The sequence below is a fragment of the Muntiacus reevesi genome, chromosome 2 (genome assembly GCF_963930625.1).
Source record: "Muntiacus reevesi chromosome 2, mMunRee1.1, whole genome shotgun sequence".
Taxonomy (NCBI): Eukaryota; Metazoa; Chordata; class Mammalia; order Artiodactyla; family Cervidae; genus Muntiacus; species Muntiacus reevesi.
This window is the reverse complement of record NC_089250.1, coordinates 267,851,466-267,864,747: the sequence shown is the minus strand read 5'-3', so window position 1 is coordinate 267,864,747 and position 13,282 is coordinate 267,851,466. Positions and strand designations below refer to the sequence as shown.

The 13,282-nt window shown below is 47.8% G+C and overlaps 1 protein-coding gene across 2 annotated transcripts; it reads right to left on the bottom strand.

The window, feature by feature from the left end:
• Nucleotides 1-6: 6 nt before the first annotated feature.
• On the bottom strand, nt 7-5,145 carry CD37 (CD37 molecule). Of its 2 annotated transcripts, XM_065926495.1 has the most exons (8): nt 4,980-5,145; nt 4,805-4,877; nt 3,649-3,773; nt 3,448-3,522; nt 2,815-2,919; nt 1,870-2,106; nt 1,444-1,527; nt 7-391 (listed from the first exon to the last, which is right to left on the bottom strand). In XM_065926495.1, exons 1-8 carry the CDS (start codon nt 5,046-5,048, stop codon nt 314-316), a joined length of 846 nt encoding a protein of 281 aa, XP_065782567.1. In that variant the 5' UTR covers nt 5,049-5,145; the 3' UTR covers nt 7-313. The 2 variants fall into 2 exon arrangements, with proteins under 2 accessions (XP_065782567.1, XP_065782569.1); XM_065926497.1 differs by lacking the exon at nt 1,444-1,527.
• Between the last annotated feature and the right edge of the window lie 8,137 nt (nt 5,146-13,282).

The window sequence follows — 13,282 nt, the reverse complement described above, 5'->3', positions numbered from 1 at the left end:
AAGCTATTTTACCAAAACGCAGGGGATTTATTTGGGGCTTGGGCTAAAAATAAATCTAGTGGGAGGTGGTAGGCTGACAGCTGAGGCAAGGAAATGAGGTGTCTTTCGGGACAGGAAGCTGGTGGCCGGAAACCCCAGGTCCCACGGTGGGGAGGTGACAGCAGCGAGAAAGGCAGACACCTGGGCCCCCGAGGGGAATGAGGGCTCAGTGGCAGGGGCCAACTGGGGATTAAACAAATATTTACAGGCGCCAGGGAACTAAATGCCCTGGACACTTGAGGGGGTCGGGGTGGGGCTTCGGGAAGGATGGGGCCTAGCGGTACCGAGCGAGCCGATCGTAGACGTGGTCCAGGTTTCTGCACAGGAATATGGAGAGCGTCATGAAGCTGAGCTACAGAGAAAGGAGACGCGGTCAGAGAGGTTGAGAGGGTGCCAGGAGAGTTCCAGGACCCCGGTCCCTAGGGGAAAAAATCCAGGGGGTGGGGCCAGGAGCAGAAAATGAGGACCCGCGAGTTGGGCGGGGCTTCGCCTTGGGAGGTGTGGAGAAGGGAGTAGGTAGGAGATGGGCCTGGTGGTGAAAGACTCGGGGACGGCAGTTTGGAGAATGTGGCGGCATTAGTGTAAAAGGGCTAGGGGTAATTGGCTGGGACTCCAAACATGTGGGCAGGCCGGGGAGGGGTGGGAATAGAGTTTGAAGCAGGAAGGGCGAATAGGGTGGGGTAGGGGGAGCCCAGCCCTGTCTAGCATAGGGTCTAGAGTCTGAGAAGGAGCGTGATCCGGAGAAAGCCCAGGGTCCTTTATTCTGGAGGCTCATCTATCTCCTCCTCCGTCTCTGCCTCTAATTCCATCTCGACCTCCATCTCTGCGCCTGCACTCCCGGTCTCAAGTTGTTCCTCGTCTTGATCCCAAAGCGACCAGGGCCCCAGCGCCTTGGGCAGCTTGCCCAGCGGGGCCTTGTCCCCCCAGTTGGGGCAGGCGTCCGCCACGCCCCAGCCACCCCACAGACTGCCGCTCCGCCCGCCGCTGCTCAGCACACCGTAGCGCCCGCCGCTGCCGTCGGTGCTCGGGCGTGGCCGGGAGCTCGAACTGTAGGTACCCGGCACCTGCGGCTGGGGCTCGCGGTGCAACAGGCTGCGCGGTAGTAACAGGCTCAGCCCGGCTACACTCACCTGTGGGGAAATGGGGATTTGCGGCCAATAGCAAGGGGCTGATGTACCAAGGAGGGCCAATGGGAGCCTCGTGATGAGGGGCGGGAACGCCTGCTCCTCCGTGCAACCAATCAGGGCTCACAGAGGCTAGGCCTCCCTTGTCCCAATGTGGAGTCCCAGAAAGGCCTGGATTGGCTGTAGCTCTGTCAATGCTTGCGCCTTTCCCAGAGACTGGACGCGTAATTTGGGGCAGGGCCATCTAGGCCAATCGCGAGTGGGGGCGGGACCAGATCACCTCGAGTAGACCCACGCCGAGACAAATGCCCACTATGGAGATGAGGTTGTTGGTCAACCAGTTGGAGAGGCTCTGTTCGCAGCCCTGGGGGGTACAGGCACAGGTTATAGGTAGGGTTCCTTTTGGGATTCGCCCTCAAGCCCGGGGTCCACTGTCCTCAGTCCAGCCTTAACCCCTCCTTCAGGTACCGCCCCATTCCCTAGTTATCAGGGGTCTCTAGTTTCTGGGCTTCAGTCCGTCCAAGCCGAAGGCCCCATCCCCAGGCATCAGCGTTCCAGATCCTGTCCTTTCGCCTGGGCCTTTTCTTTAGGCCCCGCCCTTCCAAAGATCCCACCCCTTGTAGGGGTTCCCCCTGTTGCAGGACAGCCCTTTCCCATAGCCCCCCACCCTGTCAGACTCTGGTCCTGCGCTCCACATCCTCCCCACCTGTTCGTAGATATAGCTGTTCGCGGGGACCGAGCAAACTTCGGCATTGTGTCGGGGCCGCGCCAGTGATCCGAGCCGGCTGAATTGGGGGAAGGAGAGCTTATCGAAGACTGTGGAGTCGTTGGTCGCCGATGAGTTATAGCAGGAGCAAGGCACGCGGTCCCCTTCGGACTCGTTGCTTCTCATGCTGGGGATATGGAACCAGTCCTGAGGAGACTCCCAGCCACAGCAGCGGAGCTGAGAGAAGAACAAGAGTCAGAGGAACAGGGTACAGCAGAAGTTAATATTGTAAAGCAACTACCAAAAAAAAAAAAAAAATCAGAGGAACAAGTGCTAAAGAGATGCAAGATGCTTTGGGGGATCAGAGGACTAGGTGATGGTGTGATTGGGTACTGGGTCATATTGGGGAGTAGAGGACTAACAGAACTGTGTGCTGGGGTGGGGTCACAGCAGGGCCAAGGGACATTAAGGGTACATGAGGTTGGGAGAGAGGAGTCACGGGGGCGGGGGTCTTGGGGCTGGGGGAAGAGCTGCAGAATCGTGCTTTGGAGGATTGGGTAGGCCTTACAATCCAACTGTAAGTAGGGGAAAGATGGATGGGAGGGCGGGGCCGTGTGAGTGACCAGGGAAAGGAATCTCACTTGGGCCTGGTCCCTTGGGAACCAGAGTCACTACTGGGCAGGGAGTGGGGTCAGGCTAGGGCCTTGGGACTGAGGGCGGAGTCCTGTCGAGGCAGGGGGCGGAGTCACTGCAGGCATTGGGAGCTGGGGGACTGGGCCAAGTCCCAAGGCCTGGAGGTGGCTTAGGTGGGTAGGCTTACGTTAGGGTCCTAGAGCTGGGGGCTCGGATCCCGTCGGGGCCACGTCTCCTCCAGGCAGAGGGCGGAGCCCAGTCAGAACCGCAGAGCTAGAGGGAGGGTTCCTGGTGGGCGGGGGCCTCACGCACCTGAAACTGCACGTAGTCCCAGCTCTCCTCCGCTGCCGTCTCCTCCAGGTGAGCGCGGTAGGTTTGGATGGTCTTCTGCACAACGTCCTTTACTTTCCTCTTCAGCTGACAGGCCGAGAGTGAGGCTGAATCCCCCACCTGCCTCCCCACTGCCCTCTGTTCCAACCCACTCCAGCCACTCCGTAGCCGTCCCAGCCTCTAGTGGTCTCTGAGCTTCTTCGTGGCAGCCTCGGTGTTTCACTGAATGGTTAGCTATGTCTCTGTCCCTCCAAACCGCTCTCTGTCTGTTTCTACCGTCTGTCTTTCCGTGTCTCCACTGTCTCTCACGATCTCATTAAGTTTCTGTCTCTTTCTTGGAGCCCCGTGTTTCTCCAAGTGTTTTCTTTCCTCGATTCTGTTTCCCTTTGGATCTCTGTCTTCCTTTGTGTTGGTGAGTCCTTCTCTGACCCTCTCTGTCTCTAGATCCTTCTCTGTGTCTCTCTACCAGTCTCTGTCTTTCTGCCTTCTCTCTCTCTCTCTCTGTTATTTATCTTTGTCTGTGTTAGCCCCTGTCTGCCTTTGCTTCTGTCTCTTTCCACGCCCCCCTGCTCCCCACCCACTAGCTCAGGTGAGGGGAGGAGAAGGTGAGCTTACCTGGACTCTCTGAGTGGAGATGAGGATTCCTAGGGTGATCTGTGTGGCAAACAGGAGCAGGAGTGTCCCAAAATACTGGAGCAGGGAGGAAGACAGAGTGGGCAGGTCAGGCTGAACTCCCCAGGATGAAGGGGCTGCCAGGGCCTATTTAAGGACAAGATGTGGACCATCCTAGAGGTGGAAGGGTGGAGGGGAACTCACCAGGCCCAGGAGGCAGCGAAACTCCTTCAGGGCCCCCACACAGCCCAAGAGGGCAAGGCCCATGGTGAGGATTCCTGAGATGGCCAGGACCTTGGACCAGATCTGCAAGGGCATGAAGGACAAGCCTGGGGGAGATGAGAGGCAGTGACATTGGGCTCCATGTGCCCAGTTCCAGACAGCCCGGTTCCCCACCCACACATCTCCCAAGTGGGGAAGGGTAACCTGGGTGAAGGGGCCTCTTCCTGGGCTCCTGGCATCCTTTTCTCTGAGTCTCTGTCCCTGTTCTACACTGAATCTCTGTCTCCTGGAATTCTTCCCACCCCTCTCTCTGGTCTCTGGCCCTCTCGGTTGTTAGATCTCTGTCCCCTTCTTTCTGGATCTCTGTCCCTCTTTCTTCCTGGTCTCTGTCTTTCCCTCTTGTTCTCAGTCTCTCTCTCCTCCTTCAGCCCCTCCTCACCCCGAGTAGTTTCAGCCTCATCACTTGTTTTGCAACATTAGATCAGCCACCTAAACCTCCCTGAGACCTAGGGAACAATGATATCTATTTTCTAGAGTTGTTTTGAGGAACACATGGGAGACATGTGTTCTGTCCGATCCTCTACACCAATCCTCTAGTCCTCCTCATATTTAATAAATCTTGTAAACATTTATTAAATATGAGTTATTGGGATTTTGACTACCACCCCAGTGTTATTCTCCTACAATGATTATTAGTGTTAATCTGCTTTTCTACTTCCTTGCTGTGTGACATCCAGTGACTTCCCCTCTCTGAACCTCAAGAGAGGGAAGACTTATGAGAGAATCTGATGAGCATCTTTGCCCAAGATCTGACACCTACATGTCACCTAAGGTGTGACACTTAGCTGTCTGGCACCTAAGTGCCTGAGAAATGGCCACTCTTATTGTTATAGGTATGCACAACTTATTTGCCAGAGGAAGAAGCTGAGGCTCAGAAGTTGTGGCCTTAGCAAGGAGTGGAGCAGAGCCTAAGATCAGACAAGAAAGCTGGGCACCATGGGCCTCCCTGGGATGAGAGAGACCCCAGGAGTCCCCTAGGAGGGGAGCCCTGTTCATACCTGCTCCAGGAAGACCACTCCACCCCTCACCCCCCACCCCAATGCCCCTACCCAACCCTGAACTGCCTCAGCCCCCTTACCCACGAAGGACACGAAGCTGGTTTTGTCGATGAGTATCCAGATGCCGAAGCAGAAGATAAGGCTGCCTAGGACCTGGGGAGAGGAGAATATGGCTGGTGGGCAACACGGGGAAATGAAATGGAGTGGCTACGGCAGGGGCTGGGGCCCGGACTCGGGAGCCAAGAGGCAACTTACGAAGAAGAAGAGGTTGAAGACGAAGAGGAGGTACTTGACGAGGCTGAGGCAGCCATCGTGGGCTGACATCTTCTCCTAGAGGGGTGAGACACTGGTGGGAGGGACAGGACAGAAGGGGTGGTGGCAGGGAGAATGGGCAGAGAGACCTTGAGAGAGAGGGGGAGAGGCCGAGACAGAAGAGAAAGGAAGAACTCAGAGAAAGAGGAAGTGCCGGGGCTGGAGCCCCACCCCCCGCCTCTTTACATGCAGGGTGACTTTCTTCTGGGTCTTCATCCCCATCTCCCCTCGCTTGCCCCACTGGGACGCACACCCTGGTACCTGAGGGGCCTTGGAATTGACGGGCACCAAGGACACGCCAGGCAGTTCCTCCCAGATCTCCATGGCTCAGGCTAGGGAACCCATAGGGCATCTTGATGTACTTGCAGCCCACCTACTCTGGGCACCAGGACCCCAGACTGGCCCTGGACAGCAGCTGACCTCACAGACACTCTGACCTCACTGCCTGCAAAGCTCTGCCATCTCTGCCTTCATTTCTGCCCCCACCCCCCACCACTTCCTGGCCTTCGCAGTCTCTGGATCTCTGTTCTTTTCTCTGTGGATCTTTATCACTCTCTTTACCTCTCGATCTCTGTCCCCTTCCCCACCAGGTCTGCATCCTCTTCCTCTTTGGTTTCTGGCCCCTCATCTGCATGCCTGTCCTTCTTCCTCTGTTTATCCTCCACCTTCCTATCATTTCCCGCTCTCGGAATCTGTGTCCAGTTCTTGGCAACAAGGTAGACCAAGGTGCTCCCATGTGCTTGGGTAGGGGTTGGGCACCTGGGGGAAGTGAAAGTGCTGCAGGCCCCAAGTGGGAAGATCCCCAGTGCAAAGGGGTGATTTGGCAGTATCAAAACACCCAGAGCGGAAGCTGAGCCTAGGGCAGTACTTCCTGCTTCGGCAACGAGGCCCCGAGAAGGGGAGGCCCCACTGGAGTCAAGACCAAGCCCAGGACCTTGGCCGTTAGGTCCAGGTTTGCAATACCTGATCATCTCCAGGCCTGAGCTCCACAGCCAGCAGCCTCTGAAATCTCCCCTGACACCCTGCAGGCTTCTCACTTGTCAAGTCCCAAATCCTCATCGATGTTTATTTAACATTATGGATGTTCCTACCATCTCAACATCTACCCAGGCAAACCAGACCTCCTTAGAGAACTAGTTTCCTCTCTCTCTTCTGCCCAATCTCATCCACTTTTTTTTTTAAGGCTCTGAATGTAATTTATTTTCTTATTAATGTCATCACAAATCAATTCATATTAGTAATACTCTGATTTTCAACTCTAGACTTTCTTTTTTTTAATCCCAATTTTATTGAGGAATAACTGACAAGTATGATTATGTATATTTAAAGTATACAGGACAATTATATATATGTGTATTATATATATATACATATATATAGTGGAATGATTACCATGCTCAAGATAATTAGCATGTTTTCATCTCACATAGTAAACAGTGTTTGTGTGTGTGTGTGTGTGTGTGTGTGTGTGTGTAGAACACTTAAAGTTACTCTCAGCAACTTTCCAGCACACAATAGTGTATTATTAACTATGTTACTATACTGTACATTTAGATCCTCAGATCAGAACTTACTCCTCTTATAACTGAATGTTTATATACTTAGGCCTATGTCTCCCCATTTTCCTTACTCCCCAACTCATCCCACCGTTCTATAATCTGTTTCTGTGATATTGGACTTAAAATTTTTTTTAAAGATTCTACATATAAATGATACCAGTATTTATCTATCCATGACTAATTTCATCTAGCCTAAAGTCCCCCTCAGGTTCATCCATATTGTCCCAAGTGGCAGGACTGTCTTCTTTTTTATGGCCGAATAATATTCCATTGTAATACATTTATTAGAAATACATATATCACATTTTCTTGATCCATTCATCTGTTGAAGGACATTTAGATTGCTTCCATATCTTGGCTATTGTGAATAATGCTGCAATGAACACGAGTGAAAAGATATCCCTTCAAGATACTGATTTCATTTCCTTTAAATATGTACCCAGAGTGGACTGCAGGAGCATATGGTGCTTCTATTTTTAACTTTTTGAGGAATCTTCATACTGTTTGCCGTAGTGGCTTCACCAATTTACATTCACACAAAAGTGCACAATGATTCCTTTTTATCCACATCCTTGCCAACACTTGATATCTCTTCTTTTTTTGATAACAGCTATCCTAGCTGTTATGAGGTGATATCTCATGATTTTGATAGTTTTGATTTACAGTTCCCTCATGAATAGTGGGGCTTCCTAGGTGGCACTAGTGGTAAAGAATCTGCCTGCCAATGCAAGACATAACAGATGTGGGTTCAGTCTCTGGGTCAGGAAGAACCCCTGGAGAAGGAAATGGCAACCCACTCCAGTATTTTTGTCTGGGAAACCCATGGACAGAGGAGTCTGGTGGACTATAGTTCATGGGGTTGCAAAGAGCTGGACACGATTGAGCGACTGAGCATACACTTCATGCACACACACATGATTAGTGATGTTGAGCACTTTTGCATGCCTCTATCGGCCACTTGAATGTTTTCTTCAGAAAAAATTGTCTATTTAGATCCTTCCCCCATTTTTTCAAATTGAGTTATTGGCTTTTTTTGCTGTTGAGTTATATGAATTCTTTATGTAATTTGAATATTAGCCCTTTCTCAGATATATGATTTGCAAATATTTTATCCCATTCTCCATTGAAAAGGGTGTCTTTTCAATAAATTGTTTCCTTTTTAAAAAATAATTGTATTTATTTATTTTTGGCTGGGTTGGGTCTTTGTTACTGTACCACCTTTTCTCTAGCTGTGGTGTGTAGACTTTTTGCGGTGGGTTTTCTTGTTGCAGAGCTCGGGCCGTAGGGCACTTGGGCTTCCGTGGTTGCAGCTCCCGGGCTCTGGCGCACAGGCTCAATAGTTGTGGCACATGGACTTAGTTACTCTGCATGTGGGACCTTCCCAAGGATGGAATCCATGTCTCCTGTATCGGCAGGTGGATTCTTTACCACTGAGCCACCAGGGAAGCCCTTGATTGTTTCCTCTGGTATGCAAAAGATCTTTGGTTTGATGTAATCTCACTTTTTTATTTTAGCGTTTGTTTCCTGTGCTTTGGTGTCTTATCCAATAAACTACTACCAAGACCAATTTGGCAAAACTCAAGGAACTGTTTTCCTATGCTTTCTTCTAGTTTTATAGTTTCAGGTTTTACATTTAAGTTTAATCCTTCTCGACTTTGTGAGTGGTATATGGTAGTGGTTCAGTTTCATTCTTTTGCATCTGGATACGCAGTTTTCCCATTTATTGAAGAGATTGTTCTTTTCCTATCATGTGTTCTTGGCACCCTTATAAAAAATTAGTTGACTGTATATGCATGTGTTAATTTATGGGCTCTCTATTATGTTTCACTGGTCTATGTGCTAGTTTTTATGCCAGTACCATATTGCTTTGATCACTATAACTTTGTATATGTTACAAAGTTTGAAATCAGGAAGTATGATGTCTCCCATTGTGTTCTTTCTTGAGATTGCTTTGGCTATTCAGGGTCTTTTGTAGTTCCATACAAATTTTAAGATAGTTTTTTTCCTATTTCTGTGAAAAATGCAATTAGAATTTTGATCAGGATTACACTGAATCTGTAGATTATTTTGGGCATTATGGGAATTTTCACAATATTAATTCTTTCAGTCCAAGAACATGGATATCTTTGTATTTATTTGTGTCTTGTTCAGTTTCTTTCCTCAGTGTCTTATAGATTTCAATTTACAGGTCTCTTAGTGTTTTATTGTTTTTGACACAATTACAAATGGAATTGCTTTCATAATTTTTTTAAAGATAGTTTATTATTAGTGTATAGAAATGCAACTGACTTTTGTGTGTTGATTTTTATCCTGTAACTTTACTGAATTCATTTGTTAGTTTTAACAGGTTTTTTTTTTGTGGGTTTTTAGGGTTTTCTACAATAGATCATATTGTCTGCAAACAGATAATTTTCTTCCTTTTTGATTTGGATAAGTTTTATTTCTTTTTCTTGCCTAATTGTTGTGGCTAAGACTTCCAGTACTATGTTGAACAGAAATCGTGAGAGCAGGCATTTTTGTATTGTTCCTGATCTTAGAGAAAAGATTTTTAACCTTTCACCATTGAGTATGATGTTAGCTGAGGGTTTGTCATATAGCATCTTCATTATGTTGAGATACATTTCATTTATACCTAATTCGTTGGAAATTTTTATCATGAAAGGATGTTGAGTTTTTTCAAGAGCTCTTTCTTCATCTAATGAAATGATCATATGATTTTTATCCTTCATTCTGTTAGTGTGGTATATTACATGATTGACTCTTTCCTGTGAATCATCAAAATTTCCCTCCCTACCAACACTTTCCTATTAGCACACAATCATGCTCTTATTTCTTCCATCTAAAAACTCATTCATTGACCACACATCCTTCTACACCTCTGTCCCATTTCTTCCTCTTCTTGATAACAAAATCCATTAAAAATTTGGCAATGCTCACTGCTACTTCCTCTCTTCCAAGTCTCTCATTATGACTTTCATTCTGACTTGTTCACAAAAACCACTTTTGTCAAAGTCACCAATGATATCCATGTGGTCAATTCTTGGTCTCCATCTTACTTGACTTCTCTATATCACTGGTTGCGGTCCCCACACAGGTAGCATCAGCCTGGGCTGATAATATCTCAAGAATATAATATTTGTTAATATTCTCAGTCCTCATCCCAGACCTACTGTAGTGGGTTGAATGTGGTCCCCCAAACATGTGTTCTTATCCGAACCACTGGAACCTGTGAATGTGACCCTACTCGTTTTTTTAACCCTATTTGGAAAAAGGGTCTTTGAAGATGTAGTTAAGGATTTCAAAATGAGATTATCCTGGATAATCTGAGTGGGCCCTAAATATAACAACAAATGTTCTTAGAAGAGACACTCAAAGCAAAGGCATTTCTAGAGGAGGAGACAGAGGCAGAGACTGGAGTTATGCAGACATAAGCCAAGGAATGCCTGGAAACTACCCTTAGCCCACACACATCCTATTGTCTGCCTAGAAGCCATAAGGGTCCTCCTGTTAAAACTTGAGTCACTTTTTGACTCAGAACCCTCGAATAGCTTCTTATCTCACTAAGGAAAAACACCCAACTTCCTACCATGACCTCGAAGGGCCTCCATAAAATACTCTGACCCTTATCACTTCTCTTATCTCACCTAATACCCACCTTCCACTCAATCACTGGGATCCAGTTATACTGGCTTCCTTGCTATATCAAGAACCTGTCAAGTATACTTCTGCCTCCAGACTTTGTCATTGCTGTTCCCTCTGCCTGGAATGCTCTTCCTCATGTTGTTCCTAGCTGCTTTTCTCATCTCCTTCAAGTCTCTGCCAAATGTCACTTACACAGAGAGGTCTTACTTGACTACTGTCTATAGTTCTGTCTTGTCCCCTCATAACACACTGTTTTGCTTTCTTAACAGCACTCCCATGCTCAGAAATTCTTATTTGTTTATGTTTCCTGCTTTTGCAACTAAAATGTAAAATCTTTTTCACAACAGCATCCTGAGGGTCTAGGGCAGTATAGGGTACATCATTCACTGAATATTTACTGAGACTTCCCTGGTGGCTCAGCGGTAAAGAATCCACCTGCCAACGCAGGGGACAAGGGTTAGGGCCCTGACCCAGGAAGATCCCATATGCCATGGGGCAACTAAGCCTGTGTGCCACAACCACTGTGCTCCAGAGCCTGGGAGCTGTGACTACTGAGCCCATGTACCACAACTACTGAAGCCCATGCACCCAGAGCCTGTGTTCTGAAGCCACTGCAATGAGAAGGCCCTGAACCACAACTACAGGGTAGCCCCCACTCTCTGCAGCTAGAGAAAAGCTCACGCAAGCAACAAAGACCCAGCATAGTCAAAAATAAATAAATACATAAAATTTAAAACAATTACTGACTGACATTTTTCCTGGTGTCTAGAATTCATAGATTTTCCTGCTCCAAGGCCTTTGCATAGCCTCAGGGACTGAGATGTTCATACTCCATTTTACACTTAGTAAGTCATTCTTTATGTCTCAGTTCCAGTGTTACTTCCTCAGAGAACTCCTCTTGTAACAGAGAAGAACAACCCTAACTGCATATTGGATCTATTCCTTTAGCTCTAACCTTTGTGCTCTATTCCCTGTGCTTAGTCATGCTGGCTCTGCACCTTTGGAAAAGAATGTGCCTGTAGCCTGAAATACACATGATAGGCCATTCTCAAGGCTCTGACCTTTAGAAGTATAACACTCTTCCATTCATATGAAGATAAGGAGCTGCAGAATAGAAAATAAATAGTCTTGTTGGATGCTTATAGGAACACTGTGACCAGACCTACATGGACAGCTGCAAGAACAGATTCCTGCACCAAGAAGTTTGCCACAACCAGCTATACCCCACCTCCTCTTTTAATATAAAAGAAGCATGAAAAAAAAAAAAAAAAGAAGCCTGAATTTTAACTTGGGAAGATGGTGCTTTTGGATGCTAGTCCACCATCTTCTTGGTATGTTGGCTTTCCAAATAAAGTTTCTATTCCTGCCTCAACAATTTGTCTCTGGATTTATTGGCCTGTTGTGTGATGACTAGTATGAGCTTGGACTCAGTCATGATTTCTCCAAATTAGGTCTCTGAGTTGAAGGATTGCATAATTTCCCCCAGATTGTGATGTATTTTTTATAACACCTAGCATTTTTCTTTATATCTTTTTGTTCAGTCATAATGATCTAAGCCTGTGGTTCTCAGAATGTGGCCTCGGGACTGCTGGTGGTTCCTGAGACACTTTCAGGGGTTCATGAAGTGAAAATTATTTTCATAATACTATTAAGATGTTATTTGCCTTTTCACTCTCACTTTCTCTTGAGTATACAGTGATGTTTTTTGGAAGCTACAGCATGTGAGCTATTTTGACAAGCTGCCCCCACCCCTCCCACCCCAAGCACATATGATAATGCAACGGTCCTCTATTAAACCAGGTGTTAAAAGAGATTTGCAGAAATGTAAAATACTCTTCTCATTAAATTATTTTTGGTGTGGAAATTAGTTATTAAAAATGTTATTTATGTTAATGCAATGGATTTTTGATGCCAATACATATTTCAGAAATTTCTCATTTTAATATTGATAGATATAGCTCACATAAACACAATCTATATAAATATAACCCGCAAAAATAATTGAGGTCCTTCATTTCTAAGAATATCAAAGCAGTCCTAAGACCAGAAATTTTGAGTAAATCTTGGGTTTTCGATTCTTCTCTGTAAGCCCAGCAAATTACTGAACTCTGAAGGCAAGGTCCCCATCTGTCTTATTGGACATATATTTAGGGTTTGGCTAGTAGTATGGAATCCTTAAGTATTACTGTCAAAGGTTAGACGGCAAGAAGAAATGAATGGGAAGAACGATTCCACCTCTCCCTTACTTTACTCAGGGAAGTGGAAGTGAAGCCATGCTCCAGTCTAGGGACTCGCCTCAGAGTCCCTAGCACTGGACTGAACAGTGCTGGGAGGTAGAAAGGGGAGGGATTGGGCATCCAATGGGAACAGAAGGAAAGGGAGGATGGACAGACGCATGCGTGGAAGCAGGAGCGTGTGTGTACATGCACTTACATGTGCAGGGAGGGAGATAGCTGTTGAAAAGAGCGGAGCCACGGAGTCACTCGCGCCGGTCAGTGGGACGCGCATGCGCGCAGAAGAGTGCAGGAAAGGCGCCAAGAGGTAGAGCGAGGAGCGTCGCGAGGTGAGGCCTGTGGGGGCCTGAGGCGGTCGCTAAGCTTCTCAGTTGAACCTTGTACGCCCTCATTTTCGCCTGACTGACCTGACTGAAGAGCCCAGGCCTCGAGGGTGAGGGTGAAATTGGCGCCTACGGGATCCCTGAAACGTTCCTAAATCTCGGGTGTGTGAGGTTGGACGTCACGCCCTGAGGTCATCGGACTCCGCCAAGGGATAACAGGCCACCGGCCGGAGCCTCCCAGACTGCCCGGGCTCTGTGGAGCTGAGGGGCCAAACGGCCTGGGAGGACCCTCCTTTTTTCTCCCCTAGAACCTGGGAAACTGGTGTCAGCCCCTTCGCTCACCAGATCCGACTTTGAGGCCGTCCCAAGGCACGACCTTGGTGGGCCGCAGGCCAGCGGTCCCTGCCCAACCAGGGAAGCCGATTGGTTCAGACTCCCAGGCTGCAGAGACCGGGTCCAACCTCTTCACCGGCCTATTGGGGATGAAG